The 20,472-nt window shown below is 43.8% G+C and overlaps 1 protein-coding gene across 1 annotated transcript in view; it reads left to right on the plus strand.

Annotated features, from left to right (window-relative positions):
• SLC38A1 (solute carrier family 38 member 1) overlaps positions 1–20,472 on the plus strand; it is an 87,801-nt gene that overhangs the window by 23,892 nt on the left and 43,437 nt on the right. Inside the window, exons 3-4 of the mRNA XM_073554243.1 lie at positions 11,163–11,241; positions 12,769–12,884. Of these exons, the coding sequence (XP_073410344.1) occupies positions 11,163–11,241; positions 12,769–12,884 (195 nt within the window). The remainder of the gene's footprint in view (positions 1–11,162; positions 11,242–12,768; positions 12,885–20,472) is intronic.

Genomic DNA, 20,472 nt, shown 5'->3' on the forward strand with positions numbered 1-20,472 from the left:
TTATCAACCATTTAGATGAAGGAATTGAGGGTAAACTGATTAAATTTGCTGATGACACAAAGCTAGGAGGGATAGCTAATACTAGAGAAGAGAGAGAGAGGATTCAAAAAGATTTAAATAAACTGGAGAAGTGGGCAGCAACTAACAGAATGGTTTTTAACAGGGAGAAATGCAAAGTACTACATCTGGGCAATAAAAATGAAAAAAGCATATATAGAATGGGAGGAATAGGGCTAAGTGACAGCACATGTGAAAAAGACTTGGGTATACTAATAGATCACAGACTGAATATGAGTCAACAGTGTGATGCAGCAGCAAAAAAGGCAAATGCAATTCTAGGATGTATTAACAGAAGCATACAGTCTAGATCACGTGAAGTAATTATTTCCCTCTACTCCTCTTTGGTCAGACCTCATCTGGAATATTGTGTCCAATTTTGGGCACCACATTTTAAAAAAGACATCAACAAACTGGAGCAAGTTCAGAAAAGAGCGACCAGAATGGTGACCGGTCTGCAAACCCTGTCTTATGAGGAAAGGTTGCAGGATTTGGGAATGTTTAGTTTGCAAAAGAGAAGACTGAGAGGAGACTTAATAGCTGTCTACAAATATCTAAAGGGCTGTCACATTGTAGAAGGATCAACTTTATTCTCATTTGCACAAGGAAAGACTAGAAGCAATGGGATGAAGCTGAATGGGAGGAGACACAGATTAGATATTAGAAAAAACTTTTTGACAGTTAGAGTGATCAATGAGTGGAACAGGCTGCCACGAGAAGTGGTGAGTTCTCCTTCAATGGAAGTCTTCAATCAGAGGCTGGACAGACATCTAACTGGGATGATTTAGCGAATCCTGCTTTGAGCAGGGGGTTGGACCAGATGGCCCAGGAGGTCCCTTCCAACTCTACGATTCTATGATTCTATGATTCTATGATTGCTGCTGTTAACCTCTAAATTGTTCCTGTTGATCTCTGTCAGCGTCATTTAAGGTGTGTGGCATGTATTGGCATTCATCGACCACCCAGGAAAGCGATTGCGGGTACCAATGGGTTGCTATGCTAAAGGCCTCCTTGCTTTGTTCATTGTCCTGTTCATTGGAGATTATGATTTTAGCTATACTTATTTATTTATTTTACTCACAGTGCTTTACAGATATTATCGACTATATACTACAATACAATTTTACTACAGTGTATACAGTGGCTTGCAAACGTATTCATCCTCTTGGCTTTTTACCTATTTTGTTACATTACAACCTGTGTTTAAATATTTTTGCAATCCGATTTGTGTGTGATGCATCAACGCTAAATAGTCTAATTGGTGAAGTGAAATGAGAAAAATATAGGCAGAAATTAAATTTATGGGATCAAATAACTAAAAATTGGCATGTGCATATGTATTCACCCATTTTGCTATTAAGACTCTAAACATTTCTGATGCAAGCAATTGCCTTCATAAGTCACATGCTTAGTGAAAGGAAGTCCACGTGTGTGAAATCTAAGTGTCACATGGTCTGTCAGTATATACAAATGTGACACCCCAGAGTCCAGTTGTCACAGTGACATCGTCTCCCTCTAAGAGCTGAAGACCTGCTTGGAGGCAGAAAAGGGACCCCCATGCCAGGTAACAGAGATTAAATCACAATTCCTGCTGCCGGTCAGAAAAGGGAGTTGCCTTATAAATTCTGGCCAGCAGAGGGGGTTGGTGAGTCAGCTAGAAGTCAGCTGAGTGGGTTGTCATGGAAACAAGAGGAGCTGTGAGCTGTGAGGAGAAATGACAAGGCAGTTAAAAACGTGAGGTAAAAGAGACCATTCTGGAAGATCCTGTCAGTGGAAGACAGGGAGCTGATCTGAGAGGAGTTCAAGACAGGCAGGTGATCTGTGAAGAGGGAAAGGACACGAGCAGAGACGGAGAGGCTCTGGGAAAGCTAAAACTGCATATAGCAAACCCCTGAGTGAAGTGCTAATAGGGAGAAAAGGGACGTCAGAGTCCTGGGTGGACAGAAGCTGTATGTCCTGGCGCCGAATCTGAAAATACAGGGAATTGTAAATTTCTGTGCAACATTGAATACCTGAGGGCACGACGGTGAAAAGGACGGTACCCGTGGAATAGGCTCATGCTGACAGTCGTACAGGTTAATGAAATCATCACGCAATTGAGGGTCGCAGCATAGTTATAAACAGCGGAGACCCACACACAAAGCGCAGAAGGATGATCCTAAATCCCCACCTGGCAAGGTGGATCCCCTGAATACCTCATTCCATCACCTGTATGTGGTACTCTGGATTACAACCACTTTCAAGTAAAAGGTAAAGAAACTGCACCTCTCTGTGTCTTTCTCTCAGTTTTCTTCACCCCAACATTCACAGCCATTTTTACTATTTATTTAACATCTTTGCCCTGGGACTATTGCTCTACCTGTGGAGAACTATTTTCACCTCAGCTGCGACACACCAACAGTCTCAGGGGAACAATACCACAGCGCTGGTCACCTCTGACCAGAATACCACAGATGGCGTCACGTATTTAACCATCTATAAACTTTATCTTCATTTTTACCACATAAATACCACACATCTTTCCCCTATTTTATTACTGGACGCCTCTGGGCCACGGACCGGGTCGCCGCCGCCGTGACACCGTCCCCCATTGAAGTCGACGGGCCCGGTACCGAGTACCCCCAGGCCCCGCGGGGCGATCCACACACCTTCTCTGAAAGGCCACAGAGGCTGCAACACCATTAAGTAAGATGCACCACTAACCAAACAACAACATGAAGACCTAGGAGATCTCCAAGCAAGTCAGGGACAAAGTTGCTGGAATTACAAGTCAGGGTTGGGTTGTTAAAAAAAAAAAATCCCAATCTCTGATGATCCCCCGAAGCACCATCAAATCCATTACCATCAAATGGAAAGAACATGGCACCACAGCAAACCTGCCGAGAGAGGGTGGCCCACCAAAACTCTCAGCTCGAGAAAGGAGAGTATTAAGCAGAGAGGCAGCACAGAAACCAAAAGTAACCCTGAAGGAGCTGCAGAGTTCCTAGCAGAGAATGGCCACAATAAGCCATACACTCCATAGAAGAGCAGTTTATCTAAGAGTAGTAAGAAAAAAGCCCTTATTTATGCACAAAAATCGTAATGCTCATTTTGAGTTTGCTGTTGTGAATTCCCTGGCTCAGACTTCTGAGCCGAAGCTCCCCCTGCTCCGGTGGTTACTGGAGTTAATGGAGCTGGCCAGATTGACAGAGGTCTGCCACCTGATGATGATGATGATGACAATTGGAGATCTGGGGTTACTGATTGGAGTATTTAAGTCTGCAGACTTCCTGCAATCCCTGCTGGTGATTGTTTTCCTGTACATTCAGAGGTCTGATGTCTCCTGCCCTGTTCCTGCATTGTTCAGCTAAGTGGTTCATTTGTTAATCCATTGCATCTGATCTGGCTTTGTCTCTCTCTGCTTGTTGCTGGTTCGGCTTGCTCCTCTGGGGGCTGTGCTGGACCACCGCTCCATATGTTACAGCCTGTGTCAGTTTATTCAGTCCCCTGTTATATTTGTCTCTTTTGCTTTGCTCCCAGTTCATACTGGAGTGCTGATATAGTGGGGGCGAAGTTGTGTGACTTCAGTGTTTTTTTGTACATCAGACATGTTGGATTTTTCAGGGTTTTTACGTGATTGCAGACAGTGTCTTTCCTTTCCTGTCCTGTCTAGTCAGTTTGGGCCCTCAGTCTATTTTTCTGCCTGCGTTTGTGTTTCATCTTGTCTCACCGACATTATAAGTTTGAGGACTATCTATTCCTTTTGGGGTCTGCTTCGGGGCAGTTTAGATTTCACCTTTCTTGCTTTAGGCTTAGTAAGCTCTGCGGCTGTGCCGAGGCGTCTAGGGCATCGTAGGTACGCTCCACGGCTACTGCTAGTTGTGTGGATAGGATCAGGGGTCTGCAATCCGCTTAGTTACCAACCTCTCTGGTTTTCTGGTGGCTTAGCCTGTTCCTGCCATCCTCCTCGGTGACCTATTCATAACAGTTTGCCAAAAGATATGTGGGAGACTCTTCAAATATATGGAGGAAGGTGCTGTGGTTATATGAGACCAAAATTGAACTTTCTGGTCACCAAGGTAAACGCTATGCCTGGCTCCAAATTAAGACAGCTCATCACCCCAAGAAAACCATACCCACAGTGAAACATGGTGTGATGCTGGTCGCAATCCACGGCAAGGCCGTGAATCAGTGCAGTCAGACGTTCCGGGGTCAAAGATTTGCCCCCTTTCATGTGAGGTCATTAAGGGGTTTCTGTTATGATTGAGTCACCGTAGGAGGCAAAAATAGAAATGCTAGCTAAGTCCAGAAAACCAGAGAAGTTGGCAGCTATCGGATTGCAGACCCCTGAACCTATCAACACAACTAGCAGTAGCCGTGGGGGGCTCCTACGATGCCCTAGGCCCCTCGATCACAGCCGGAGGACTACATAGCCTAAAGACAGAAAGGGAAATCTAAACTGCCCCAGAGCAGACCCCAAAGTAAAAGGCAGCCCCCCACATATAATGACGGTGAAGCAAGAAGAAAGAACAAAACACAGACAGAAAGATAGACTGAGCAAAGATGGGGCCCACGCTAGCTTAGATAGGAAAGGACAGGAAGGCTGCTGTCTGCAATCCGTGAAAACCCCTATGAAAATAAGAGCCAACAAACTGACAGTAAAAAAGGCCCTGAAGACGCTAGGCTTCAAAAAAGCTATGTCAGTACTCAGGAATATTCTGAAGACAGAGCAACAGGCAAAAGGAGATTCAGCTCACCCCAGCAGGGAATGGCAGAATCCAGAAAAGCAAGGAAAACAAAACACTAATGCAAAAAGGCAAAGAAGAAATCTTAGCTTTAGATGAGCAGGAATCAGACTGGTTTCCTAGAAGTCCACAGAGAAATCACCCGCAGGCCAGAAGGGCGTCAGCAGCCTTATATCCAGTCATTAACTCCACTCAGCCAGTCATCATAATCAGCCCCAGGTGTTTGACAATCAGGCTCACTACCTTTCTTCACCAGAAGAGGGAGTTCCTCGGGCCTCAGTAGTGAAGGGGAAAGTGAACTCACAACAGGTTTCACTATCTGGGAAAAACCCTTAATAAACTTTCTGTACTAATTAGCGAACTCAAAGCATCGTTGCATTGCTTTCAGATCACGAGGTTGAACCCAATCAATTATTGCCTGCACTTTCCCAGGGTACATTTTAAACCCTTCAGTAGACACAATGAACCCCAGGAATGATATTTCCAGAACAGAAAAAGTATATTTCTCCAATTTAGCAAACAAAGACTCTTCCCTTAGTTTCTGTATGTAACAACTCTGCTGGCATCGCTGCATGGCCTCCCATTCCCCACTCACCAACTTGCTCACTGCTCCAGGTCTTGCTGTGAATTCTGTTTATTGCCAGCTCCTTGCCTTTCCTCCTGTCTGCTGTGTTCATGTTTCCTGACTGTGTGTATAGGGGGGTGGCGCCTGAACTCTCTGCTTCTTATGGAGTCAGAGTGCACCTGGCTAATGTGTCCCTGACCAATTACCTAGAGCCCTCGACTATTTAGGCCTGCCCCATCTACTGGAACATTGCCTGTGCAATGTCTCAATTCAGCTAGCTCCTTGCTGCTGAGTAAGCCAGACCCTGTCCTATGTCTTGCCTTCTCTGAGAGACTTTACTCCTAGCTTTGTCTTCCTTCTTTAGAGTACCCTAGAGTCTACAGTTTTTGGGCTGGTGATTCTGTTATGTGGTGAGTTGGGGTTGTTAATGTGTTCTTAGTGACACTCCTGTTTTCTCCACCTCTCCCCAGTCTCATGATATTGCTGACTATTTGGCTGATTTTTCTGATGTATTTAGTGAGAGTAAGTCAGCGTCTTTGCCTCCTCATAGGAGTTATGATTGCACGATTGACTTAGTGCCTGTTTGTAAATTTACCAAGGGTCGGCTTTTCAACTTATCTGTACCTAAACATGATGCTATGCGATCTAATATCAAGGAGTCATTGGAGAAGGGTCAGATTCACACTATAGGAACAGAGAAAAGCGCAAATAGGGTCTTATCTGAGAAACAGGGTAAGAACCGTATTAAAATTCTACTCACCTGATATAGGAGAGGTATAGCGCATTAAATTATCAGTCAGCTGCCGCACATCCAAAGGTCAAACCAGTGACCAGTGTGTTTGTGTCGGTGGAGCCTGGCCCTGGAGGAAATGGGGACATGAGGAGAAGACCGTGATGGGGAGAGAAGGACATGAAGGGGGTAGTGGGAGAAGGGAGTGATGGAGAGACGTCAGTGATGGGGCGAAGGCAATGATGGAGAGACAGCAGTGATGGGGCGAAGGCAATGATGGAGAGACAGCAGTGATGGGGTGAAGGCAATGATGGAGAGACAGCAGTGATGGGGTGAAGGCAATGATGGAGAGACAGCAGTGATGGGGTGAAGGGAGTGATGGGGTGAAGGCATTGATGGAGAGACAGCAGTGATGGGGTGAAGGCAATGATGGAGAGACAGCAGTGATGGGGCGAAGGCAATGATGGAGAGACAGCAGTGATGGGGTGAAGGCAATGATGGAGAGACAGCAGTGATGGGGCGAAGGCAATGATGGAGAGACAGCAGTGATGGGGTGAAGGCAATGATGGAGAGACAGCAGTGATGGGGCGAAGGCAATGATGGAGAGACAGCAGTGATGGGGTGAAGGCAATGATGGAGAGACAGCAGTGATGGGGTGAAGGCAATGATGGAGAGACAGCAGTGATGGGGTGAAGGCAATGATGGAGAGACAGCAGTGATGGGGTGAAGGCAATGATGGGGAGAAGGGAGTGATGGGGTGAAGGCAATGATGGAGAGACGGCAGTGATGGGGTGAAGGGAGTGATGGAGAGACGGCAGTGATGGGGTGAAGGGAGTGATGGGGTGAAGGCAATGATGGGGTGAAGGGAGTGATGGGGTGAAGGCAATGATGGGGAGAAGGGGGTGATGGAGCACTCATTCAAAACCTATGGTGAGTTGAGTCACATTATAAATGTTATTTAATTATAAGTATGCACTGCTACACTACAACCGCGTCCATAGCCCCGCCCCTGCCACACCTCCATCCCCGCCCTGCCGGGCCATGGAAGAATGGTCTTGCTTGAAACCGGTCCCTGGTGCAAAAAAGGTTGGGGACCACTGTTCTAGTGCACGAGTAATTGTGTGTTATGTTCAGCAGCGCACTGAATCCATAAAAAAGCTCCATTTAACTATATGGAGAAGGGTCATATCAGACCATCCTTTTCACCTTTAGGTCCTGGGGTTTTTTTCTGGCCAAGAAAGATGGTTCATTAAGGCCATGTATTGATTATCGTTCTCTTAATAAAATCACTGTTAAATATCAGTATCCGTTACCCCTGATTTCTGATTTATTTTCCAGAGTTAAAGGTGCTAGTTGGTTTACCAAGCTTGACCTTAGGGGGGCGTATAATCTTATTCGCATCAAGCACGGTGATGAATGGAAGACAGCAGTTAATACTCCGGAGGGACATTTTGAGTACCTAGTGATGCCTCTTGGGCTCACTAATGCCCCTTCCGTCTTCCAATCTTTCATGAACGATATTTTCTGGGACTTTGTGGATAAGTTTTTGATCATTTATTTGGATGATATTTTGATTTTTTCCAGTGATTGGGATTCTCATGTGGAACATGTTCGGACTGTGTTCCGAATTTTGAGAGAAAATGCTCTGTATGTTAAGGGATCGAAATGTCTCTTTGGCGTACAAAAGATTTCTGTTTTTGGGAACAGAACTCTCTTGATCTGACTTCTGAGTCGGGGCTCCCTCTGGCGGTTGCCGTGGGTAGTGGAGCTGGTCGTATTGACAGAAGTCTATCACCTGAAGACGATGATTGGAAGTCAGGGGTTACTGACTGGGAGGATTTAAGTGAGCAATCTTCCTTCAGTTGCTGTTGGTGATTTTGTTTGTCTTCCTGTGCATTGTGAAGTCTGATTTTTCCCCTCCTTGGTCTTGCATCATTCAGATAATTTATTTGTTTGCTGGAATCTTTTGCATTTGATATAGTTTTTGCCTTTCTCTGCTTTCTGCTTTGCTGTGTGGGTTCAGCATTATTCCCTGCTGGGATTTCTGCTGGACTCCGCTCATATGTCACAGCTTATGTCATTTCTGTTCAGTATTGCTAATACCCTGTTATATTAGTATTTTTTGCTTTGCTTCCAGTTCACACCAGAATGCTGATTTAGCGGGGGAGAGGTCATGTGGCTTCAGTGTTTTTGTATATCAGGCGTGTTGGATTTTTTAGGGTTTTTGCATGATTACAGACAGTATCTTTTCTGTCCTGTTTTATCTAGACAGTTTGGGCCCCATCATTTGCTCACTCTATTTTCTGCCTGCGTTTGTGCCTCATCTTGTCTCACCGACAATATATGTTTGGGGGCTATCTATTTCTTTGGGGTTCCACTCCGGGGGAGTTTAGCTTTCCTCTTTCTTGCTTTAGGCTTAGTTAACGCATTGGCTGTGCCGAGGCATCTAGGGCATCATAGGCATGTCCCACGGCTAATGCTAGTTGTGTTGTTAGATTTAGGGGTCTGCATTCTGCTAAGTTGCCAACCTTTCTGGTTTCCTAGTTGCTTAGCTAATTTTCCGTAATCCTCCTCGGTGACCGAATCATAACAGTACACTCTGGCTGCCCACCAGGAGGCAAATATTCTGGTCTCTGTCTTGTCCTAGCTTTGTCTCTGTACTTTGCTTAGTACTTCTCTGCCCGCCCTCCAGGAGGCAGAATATCCTGGTTCCTGTATCATTCAGTCCCTGTACATTGTCTCATACTGTTTCCCTGTCTGAACTCTGTCCTACCTCTGTCTGTCAGTCTCCTTGTCCTTGGCTTCCTTCCTTGCTGTGTCTTTCCTTGTGTCCTCCCTGTCTGTGCTCTGCACCCTTGCGGCTCTGCCTGCTCTGCACCCTTGCAGCTCTGCCTGCTCTGTACCCTTGTGGCTCTGCCTGCTTCGCACCCTTGCAGCTCTGCCTGCTCCGCACCCTTGCGGCTCTGCCTGCTCCACACCCTTGCGGCTCCGCCTGCTTTGCACTCCTGAGGCTCAGCCTGCTCCGCACTCCTGAGGCTCCGCCTACTCCACACTCCTGCGGCTCCGCCTGCTCCGCACTACTGTGGCTCTGCCTACTCTGCACTCCTGTGGCTCAGTTCCTAACCTGTTCCAACATACTCCACTCCTTCCTGCCTGTACGACTACCTGCACCTGCTGTGTGAACAGGCCCCTACCTGTTCCTTCTCATACCATGCCAGCCTGCCCTGTGTCTCATCCGTGCCAGCCTGCCCTGTGTCTCAAGCCGTGCCCACCTGTCCTGTGTATCAAGCTGTGCCTGCCTGTCCTGTGTCTCAAGCCATGCCCACCTGTCCTGTGTCTCAAGCTGTGCTCGCCTGTCCTGTGTCTCAAGTCGTGCCCACCTGTCCTGTGGCTCAGCCGTGCCTGCCATGTCTACTTGCCTGTCTGTCACTTGCACCTGATCAAGTGTCCTGTCCCCGAGTGGGATCAGCAGTCACAGCCAGACACCACCCTGGAGTGGCAACTGGCAGCTGCCTGCTGCACAACCTGACCTCACCATTGGAGGCTCCAGAGAAGACCAAGGCAGCTGTCTTAGTCACGCCCCTTCCAGGGTAGTCTGGTCTGTGGCACAGTGGGGTCACAACCCCCCCGACTCGCGCCAATCAGCCAAGGCACGAGCGTGATATTGTAAAACAAATCGAATGTGCTCATAGTGAGAATTCAGATCAGATGAAAAAATTAAAATGTCATCCAGGCATACCACAATAAACCTTCCAATAATATATAAGAAAATATCATTCATAAAGTTCATAAAGACAGCAATTGCATTGGTTAAACCAAAAGGCATGACAAGATTTTTAAATAAACCCTTCAACGTTTTCCACTCATCACCCTCCTGGATACGTATCAGATTATATGCTCCTCTAAAGTCAAGCTTAGAAAACTATTTCACCCCCGTAAGCTGATTATATAGGTTGGGGATAAGTGGAAGCGGGTAAATATTCTTAACTGTTATTTTGTTCAGTTCACGGAAATCAAGGCAAGGACGGAGGCAACCATCTTTCTTTTTCATAAAAAAGAACCCCACAGCTACAGATGAGGAGGAAGAACATAGATGACTTTTCCGTAAACTTTCATTTACATATTCCTTCATAGCAGTCTGTTCAGGTCCCAACAAATTATACAGCCAAGCTTTAGGCAATTTAGCATTAGGAAAAATATTTATAGCACAATCATTTAGAAACAACAATATAAATGTTTTAACTCAGGAAGAGTTCAGAAATCAATATTTTGTGGAATAACCATGATTTTTAAAAACAATTTTCAAGTGTGTTGGCATGCTTTCCACCAGTCTTTCACACTGCTTCTGGCACAAAAATTTAAGCAGTTCTTCTTTGTTTGATGGCTTGTGACTATCTATCATCCTCTTGATTACATTCCAGAGGTTTTCAATGGGGTTTAGGTCTGGAGAATGGGCTGCGCATTGCTTAATTTTTGCCAGAGCTTTATATGTGGGGACAAAGCAGCATCAGGAACACAGCAAGAGACAGAAAAGCAACAAGCACACAGCTGAATACTTACACCACTGTGTAATTACTTCAGAAGGCAGCAGAGCTTGCAGTTACTACCAAGAACATCATATAGTATTACTGCTACTGTTCTCCATGCACAGGAGGCATGCTAATACAACGACACCAGAGCAAGGAAACCTGCCACCATGCAAGCTCCTTAGCACTAGTGTCTATGCATAAGGCTTGGCACTGTTCAGTTAGTACTACGGAATAAACTTTATCCCGCAGGACTGAATGACCTATCTCCTGCATTTTACCAAGCACCCATCTGCAATTGACCTGTTCTGTACAATGTAACATAGTAACATAGTTTTGAAGGCTGAAGGAAGACCTTATGTCCATCTAGTTCAGCCTCAGAGGTTATGAGTGTAAAATATAAAAGTAATCCATATGTGTTCTGTATGTATCTACAAAATGCGTGGGATTTTATTCATTTACAGTCTACATGCCCCCCAGCTGTAACACAGTTCATCAGAATGAAAGAGTTAAGTATTATAATAAAACTGAGCACTCAATGTCTTTCACTTTCTCTACAGTAAATTTATTGCTGATCGTGAAAGCAGAAGAAGTCTTACTAATAGTCACCTGGAAAAGAAGAAGTCCTGCGACGATTATGTAAGTGGCCTTGTTCTTAACTAGTTGATAATGGATACTACTCCTATTCTTGATACAACATGACATTATATTCAAATATAAAAGGGCGATAATAAATGTTGGGAACTGTAACTGAAATGAAAAGTAAGGAAATATTTTTATATTCTTCCTTGACAAACTTGAATTTCTGTGTATGTAGTAATTGTGAAACATTTATTTGTTGAACCCTGCGATGTGTTATTTATCTGATATTGCTTTAGTAATTGAATGAAAATATTTAAGGTTTTGTCTGGAACTTTAACACTGATGGTGCTATCTATAGGATAAGTCATCAATGTCTAATCAGTGGGGGTGTGACACCAGGACCCTAGCCGATTAGCAGTTCCCAGAATAGTGGCCATGATGGAGTACTGATTTGAATAGGCAATGGAAGTGCAGTACCTTGCTAGGGCTACTCTTCTGAGATGTGCAGCTCCATAACTGAGCAGTTCAGACCACACCGACATCAGAAACAGTTGATTCGCATGGTTGTGAGGACATACCCCCACCGATAAGACATTAATGACCTATCCTATGGAAGAGTCATCAATGTTAAAATCCCGGACAATCACTTTAACAACTGGATGTTACCAATTTCTTTGTCATTACGTCACAATTCCTTCTATCAGTGTTTCTGGACACAGTAAATGACAGTTGTGCAGTTCAATTTAAGACAGAGGCATGATGAGCTTTCAGTATGGTGATTGACAGCTCATCTTTCCAATCAGATTGTGGGGCATGCTGAGCTGTCAGTGTCTTGAGTGACAGTTTAGCCGTCCAATCAGGTCCAAGGTGAGTCGGGGCTTCATCCATTTGTCTCCTGTTGAAACCGATTACCTGGCTATTTAACCATCTCTCTGCCTTAGAATGCTGTCAATTGTAGCTAGCTTTGCTGAAAAGTAGTGATGAGCGAGCATGCTCACCATTCGATTGTGCATAGGGGTTCTCAGGTACGCATCAAGTATTGCAGGTGTTTGAGCACCATGCTCAAGACCCCACTCTGCATATTTCACGGCTGTTAGCCAACATTGCTACGGCATTACTGTGTATGGAAGGCAATCCCCGCATAGCACTCGGGCACCTGCGATACTCAATGCATACCCGAGCACCTCTATGCACAATCGAGTGGCAAGCATTCTCGCTCATCACTACTCGAGAGGTATTTGTTTGTCCTGTGCTCCAAGTCTTGTATTATGAAATTGGCTGCTCGACTTTGGATTTGCCTTTGACTTGCGTTTACCTAGTCCTTTTGTCGTGACCCACTACCTTCTTGGATTTCTGACCTCGGACTGTTACCTGTCTACAACTTTTGTCTCACCCCTCTGTGTATGACGTACCCTCCTGGCTTTTGACCTTGGACCTCTTGACTACCCAGCCTCATGGCTTGTCCGTGAGTATCGAGTGACTAGCGTCACACATTTTGGAAGAATTGGATAATGTTCAGAACTATCTGAATGTCAATAGTACAATAAATGCGCAGCTAATTCTAGAAACTTTTTTTTTCTACAGAGTCCAGGCACAACGTCCATTGGAATGTCAGTCTTTAACTTGAGCAATGCTATTATGGGGAGTGGGATTCTTGGCTTGGCTTTTGCTTTGGCAAACACCGGGATAGTACTGTTTGTGTAAGTGCCCATAATTTATAGATATATATTTTGTGTAATATAAGAAATCAAGAGCTTTTCATTCTTCCAAATAAACAATAGTGACAATTTGTTCTAATATTGAGCCCCTTTATTTGTCATTGGTAAAATGGTCTTCCAAACTCTTTTATTTTGGAAAAGATCCTATCATTACTTAAAGGGCATCTGGCAGGTCTGAGAACACTATGAACCTGCAAACATAGGGTTAATCTGCAGGTTTTTAGCATTATTGCTTTCAGTCATTCAGGGAACAATTGTATTCACTACTCACAGTGCATCAGGGCAGAATTGGCTGTCAGTCACTGCCGAGGCGTGCTTACAGCCGCTACTCTCAGTGCTGTGAGTGGTGACTGTAGTTTATCTGGGCACGACGCCTGCATGACTGAAAGCTGGCGGCTCCCAGGAGGAATAAGATTCATTTTCTCCCAGCCGCTGCAATTTCAGTACAGTGGTCGGGCACCTTCATAATGCTATTAGCCTGAAGATTAATCCTATATCTGCACATTCATAACGTTACTACTGATACAATCTTATAATATGATAAGACTGTATCATCAGCAACATGTGCATCTGCATAATTTTTGTGCAACTGACAATGTTGCAGCAGTTTCTACAAGCACAAAAAAGGAAATAATTTATTCTGATTCCTGCACTGCTGGTGCAAAAAGTGAAAAGTAGTTTCATACTAGCAAACTTCAAGAATAAATCAAACAATACTCCATATTGTACACAAATGTACAAAACTGATTTGATATATATGGTATATAAAATTGCTTTATTAAATATTACAGGCAGGCAAAAATAGGTGTCGACAGACACATATAAACTGAATGCTCCATCTGTATTCAAAAGGGCATGCAAGACCACAAGAGATCCCTTTAAAACTACCTTAGCACATACTATGAAGATGTAAACAAAAAAGGGGGTACAATCCAAAATAACAAGGTGTCACAAGGTAGCTAGCTATATGGTGTCAGGAGAATATTGCCAGTAATACATAATGATATAATAGTCTGTATAGCATAAATAATCCACAAATGGCAAAAAATATCCCCCATGTAAAGGCAAATGACAGAAAAAAAAATATCTAATGGCATATGTTTTACCTGAAAGGTACACCAGCACGTGGCTCAAATGGTCGGCATGCCCGCCCCAGCACATATTTCGGAGAAGCACCTTCGTCAGGGAGCATGGTGTTTGTGATCCCATATAGATAGCTACTTTATGACACCTTGTTATTTTGGATTGTACCCCCTTTTTTGTTTACATCTGCACAGTGTGTGCTAAGGTATTTTTAAAGGGATCTCTTGTGGTCTTGAGTGCCCTTTTGAATACAGATCGAGTATTCAGTTTATATGTGTCTGTCCACACCTATCCTTGCCTGCTTGTAATATTTAGTAAAGCAATTTTATATACCTTACCCTTTGGACCTGAGATTGCCTTTTTTATTTCCCCCCCCTCCCTTGAACTATATTACAGCTGTATCATAAGTAATACAGTTTACCACAACTCTAAGAGGCCCAAGTATTGTGACAGCAATATGATGTGACCTAAAGCACCTGTATTATAGTTGTCTGATGGTTGCCTTACAGTGTAATAATGTTAGGTCTCAAAATATGGTTTGGTGAAAGGGGTTGCTTGATGAAAATAAGTTAGAATTTATCCACATGTAGATGATAATTTACTGATCGTTAGAAGGCTACATTTTTATCCCCATTGGGTGCTTTTATCCCCATTACAAAAATGGAGCGGCAGGTTGGATGATCAACTGCTGCTCTATTCATTCTCTATGAGACTGCTGGAAAAAGCCAGGCTTCATAGGGAATGAATGGGGCGATGCACTCCATTAAAAAAAAAATTGCCCTGTTCTGCCGATCTGTGTGGCCTCCAATGGTAAAACCCCGACGGATTAACAAATTATCATCATCCATTATGGTTCTGTGCCATGCAAGTCTTCATACTCTGCTGGCAGGCTCTGTGCACAAAGCTTTGCCATGTGCATGAGTCTTAAGTCAGCTATAGTGCAGATCTCAAGCTGTCTTACGTCTTCTCAGGGAACATGCAGCACATAGAGGTTTCCGTGACCTTTGCTGTTTTCTTGTTAGCTTTTCTGACTATATGACCAAAACAGTCCTGCAATGTTTGTAGGGGCAGTACAATGGTCGTCATCTGGCCTTGCCACTCAGAGAAATACTTCCATAAATATTATGTGAATGAGGATTATGTGTTTTATACACTTTCAAACAAGTGAACTTAAAAAAAAAAAGTTAAAAAGTGACATGGGAACGTAGAGTCATAAAATGTGCCACCATTGTCCAACATAATGGTTTATAGAACTGTCAGCGATGAGATACTGAAAGGAACAGAAAGTAAATATCCCCCAACGTGTGTAAATTTGGAACTCAACGATAGTATTGATAAATCTTTCAAACTGTATTATTATGATCCCATTGTTTAAGAGTATGTTAGTTTTTATTATCATGGTCTCTTTTAGTTATACCATACAGTGAAGTTTCTATGTACAGTTATTGGGAATTTTTTTGCCTCCTCCCTAAATAATAATCTTTTAGTGACACTGTTGACTAGTAGTTACTTTGTACAAGTCTCAATAATAGAAAACACAGATAAATGCGACTTTGAGGAGAGGAGATGGTGTCCCGTATAAATCAGAGCCAATTTAGAGAAAATAACCAGCTCATCCGTCCACTGAGCGCACAGATCCAGGGCAGCTGTACGGTAAAGGCAATCCAAGAGATGGCAGGCGATCCGCTACTTCAGTAAAAACAAGCTTTTATTTGAAATGCTAAAACATATCTGATATGGCAAGATGAGAGACAGAGGGAAAACATCCTTCAAAAGGCTGTTATGGTTGACGCGTTTCGAAGAAGTGTTACTTTGAAACGCGTCAACCATAACAGTCTTTTATGGGACGTTTTTCTCTGTCTCTGATCTTGTCAGGTCGGATATGTTTTAGCATTTTAAATAAAAGCTTGTTTTTACCGAAGTGTTGAATCTCCTTCAATCTCTTGAATTGAATTTGGATTGCCATAGATATTTGCCAGCAGCACCTCTAATCTCATCTCCCAGAATTTAGGCTTTAGGAATACATATATACTGGTGCTTCTCACAAAATTAGAATATAACCAAAAAGTTAATTTTTTTTCATTTCTTCAATACAAAAAGTGAAACTCATATTATATAGAATAATGACAAACAGAGTGATCTATTTCAAGTGTTTATTTCTGTTAATGTTGAGGATTATGGCTTACAGCCAATGAAAACCCAAAAGTCATTATCTCAGTAAATTAGAATAATTAACAAAAACACCTGCAGGGCTTCCTAAGTGTTTAAAAAGGTTCCTTAGTCTGTTTCAGTAGGCTCCACAATCATGGGGAAGACTGCTGAATTGACATATGTCCAGAAGGCAGTCATTGACATACTCCACAAGGAAGGTAAGCTGCAAAAGTCATTGCTTCAAGAGCCACCACAATAAATTAACTTTTTGATGGTATTCTAATTTTGTGAGAAGCACCTGTATGTAGAATACATGAATGAACTTGGAAAGTATTTTGTTACCTTGGTTTCTAAGTTGGCAATGTTCAGAAACCTGAGTCATTATTGTGAAAACGAGTATGTTCATGTTTTTTTTCTGTACTAACATTCCAGGACTCCTTGTGTACATCCCCCGAATACATTCTTGACATTGTGTATCACCATGCTTCCCCTTACAGTAATCTGCTTTGTATAATGGAACATTTTTGTCCACTGAGAAAGAGCTGCTAAGGAAAAAGCCCAGACAAGGCAGGCTGGGGCACTTTAACCCCTTCCTGACATGAGACGTACTATCCCGTCCACGGTACCCGGGCCCGTATGACCGGGGACGGGATAGTACGTCTACCGCGATCAGCGGCGCCCACGTGGTGAGCGCCGCTGATCGCGGCCGGGTGTCAGCTGATTATCACAGCTGACACCCGGCACAATGTGTCAGGGGCGGTCACGGACCGCCCCCGACACATTAACCCCTTGCACACCGCGATCAAACGCGATCGCGGTGTACCGGGAGTTAAAGGGAAGCATCGGCAGGGAGGGGGCTCCCTCCGTGCTTCCCTGAGCCCCCCACGGCAGCGCAATGTGCAGCGCTGCTGCGGGGGACTCCTATCCTCCAGGCCCCCGAATCCAAGATGGCGACGGGGGCCTTCGGGGGCCTGGGGAAGCTGGCTTCCTCAGTGCCTGCAAAGCGCAGGCATGAGGAAGCCTTGTGCACTGCCTGTGACAGATTGCTGATCTGTCACAGTGATCTGTGATGTGACAGATCAGCGATCTGTCACAGGACAGTGATGTCCCACCTGGGACTATGTAATAAAGTAAAAAAAAATTTAAAAAAAAGTGTAAAAATAAATTAAAAAAAATCGCCAAATAAATTAGTAAAAAAAAAAAAAAATATTCCCCAATAAATTCATTTTTTTAAAATAATAAAAAAAAAAAACAATAAATGTACACATATTAGGTATCGCCGCGTCCGTAACGACCTGCCCTATAAAACTGTCCCATTAGTTAACCCCTTTAGCGAACCCCTTAAAAAATAAAAATAAAAAACGAAGCAAAAAATAATGATTTATTATCATACCGCCAAACAAAAAGTGCAATAACGCGAGATCAAAAAGACGCATATAAATATCCATGGTACCGCTGAAAACGTCATCTTGTCCCGCAAAAAACAAGCCGCCACACAGCATCATCAGCAAAAAAATAAAAAAGTTATAACTCGCAGAATAAAGCGATGCAAAAATAATTATTTTTTATATAAAATAGTTTTCATTGCATAAAACCGACAAAAACATAAAAAAACGACCTAAATGAGGTATCGCTGTAACCGTACTGACCCGAAGAATAAAAGCGCTTTATCAATTTTACCGCATGCGGAACGGTGTAAACGAACCCCCCCCAAAAGAAATTCATGAAACGCTGGTTTTTGTTCATTCTGCGTCCCAAAAATCGGAATAAAAAGCGATCAAAAAATTTCACGTGCCCGAAAATGGTACCAATAAAAACGTCAACTCGTCCCGCAAAAAATAAGACCTCACATGACTCGATGGGTCAAAATACGGAAAAATTATAGCTCTCAATATGTGGTGATGCAAAAACTATTTTTACAATAAAAAGCGTCTTTTAGCGTGCGACAGCCGCCAAACATAAAAACCGCCATAAATAGTAAATCAAACCCCCCGTTATCACCCCTTTAGTTAGGGAAAAATAATAAAATAAAAAAAATGTATTTATTTCCATTTTTCCATTAGGGTTAGGGCTAGGGTTAGGGCTAGGGGTGTGTTGGGGTAGGGTTAGGGCTAGGGTTAGGGCTAGGGTTAGGGTTAGGGCTAGGGCTAGGGCTAGGGTTAGGGCTAGGGTTAGGGCTAGGGTTAGGGCTAGGGTTAGGGCTAGGGTTAGGGGCGTGTTGGGGTTCGGGTTGGAGTTAGAATTGGGGGTTTCCACTGTTTGGGCACATCAGGGGCTCTCCAAATGCAACATGGCGTCTGATCTCAATTCCAGCCAATTCTGAGTTGAAAAAGTCAAATGGTGCTCCTTCCCTTCCAAGCTCTGCTATGCGCCCAAACAGTGTTTTACCCCCTCATGTAGGGTATCAGCCTACTCAGGACAAATTGCAAAACAATTTTTGGGGTCCAATTTCTCCTGTTACCCTTAGGAAAATAAAAAATTGGGGGCAAAAATATCATTTTTGTGGAAAAAAAATGATTTTTTTATTTTCACGTCCGAGTGTTATAAACTTCTGTGAAGCACTTGGGGGTTCAAAGTGCTCACCACACATCTAGATAAGTTCCGTGGGGGGTCTAGTGTCCAAAATGGGGTCACTTGTGGGGAGTTTCAATAGTTTAGGTACATCAGGGGCTCTCCAAACGCACATGACAACCGCAGACCATTCCATCAAAGTCTGCGTTCCAAAACGTCACTGCTTCCCTTCCGAGCCCCGACGTGTGTCCATACAGTAGTTTTCTCCCACATATGGGGTGTCAGCGTACTCAGGACAAATTGGACAACAACTTTTGGGGTCCAATTTCTCCTGGTACCCTTGGGAAAATAAAAAAAATGGTGACTAAAAGATCATGTTTGTGGAAAAAATACGAATTTTTTATTTTCACGCCCGGGCGTTGTAAACTTCTGTGAAGCACTGGGGGGGTCAAAGTGCTCACCACACATCTAGATAAGTTCCTTGGGGGGTCTAGTTTACAAAATGGTGTCATTTGTGGGGGGTTTCCACTGTTTAGGTACATTAGGGGCTCTCCAAAGGCAACATGACACCCGCAGACCATTCCATCAAAGTCTGCATTCCAAAACGTCACTACTTCCCTTCCGAGCCCTGACGTGTGCCCATACAGTAGTTTTCTCCCACATATGGGGTAGCAGCGTACTCAGGACAAATTGGAAAACAACTTTTGGGGTCCAATTTCTCCTGGTACCCTTGGGAAAATAAAAAAATGGTGACTAAAAGATCATGTTTGTGGAAAAAATACGAATTTTTTATTTTCACGCCCGGGCGTTGTAAACTTCTGTGAAGCACTGGGGGGGTCAAAGTGCTCACCACACATCTAGATAAGTTCCTTGGGGGGTCTAGTTTACAAAATGGTGTCATTTGTGGGGGGTTTCCACTGTTTAGGTACATTAGGGGCTCTCCAAAGGCAACATGACACCCGCAGACCATTCCATCAAAGTCTGCATTCCAAAACGTCACTACTTCCCTTCCGAGCCCTGACGTGTGCCCATACAGTAGTTTTCTCCCACATATGGGGTAGCAGCGTACTCAGGACAAATTGGAAAACAACTTTTGGGGTCCAATTTCTCCTGGTACCCTTGGGAAAATAAAAAAATGGTGACTAAAAGATCATGTTTGTGGAAAAAATACGAATTTTTTATTTTCACGCCCGGGCGTTGTAAACTTCTGTGAAGCACTGGGGGGGTCAAAGTGCTCACCACACATCTAGATAAGTTCCTTGGGGGGTCTAGTTTACAAAATGGTGTCATTTGTGGGGGGTTTCCACTGTTTAGGTACATTAGGGGCTCTCCAAAGGCAATATCACACCCGCAGACCATTCCATCAAAGTCTGCATTCCAAAACGTCACTACTTCCCTTCCGAGCCCCGACGTGTGCCCATACAGTAGTTTTCTCCCACATATGGGGTATCAGCATACTCAGGACAAATTGGACAACAACTTTTGGGGTCCAATTTCTCCTGGTACCCTTGGGAAAATAAAAAAATGGTGACTAAAAGATCATGTTTGTGGAAAAAATACGAATTTTTTATTTTCACGCCCGGGCGTTGTAAACTTCTGTGAAGCACTGGGGGGGTCAAAGTGCTCACCACACATCTAGATAAGTTCCTTAGGGGGTCTAGTTTCCAAAATGGTGTCATTTGTGGGGGGTTCCACTGTTTTGGTACATCAGGAGTTTTCCAAACGCGACATGGTGTCCGATCTCAATTCCAGCCAAAAACGTCAAATGGCGCTGCTTCCCTTCCGAGCTCTGCCATGCCCCCAAATAGTGGTTTACCCCCACATG

This window comes from Dendrobates tinctorius, unplaced genomic scaffold, assembly GCF_039654945.1.
Source record: "Dendrobates tinctorius isolate UK_male_01 unplaced genomic scaffold, ASM3965494v1 ptg000209l, whole genome shotgun sequence".
Taxonomy (NCBI): Eukaryota; Metazoa; Chordata; class Amphibia; order Anura; family Dendrobatidae; genus Dendrobates; species Dendrobates tinctorius.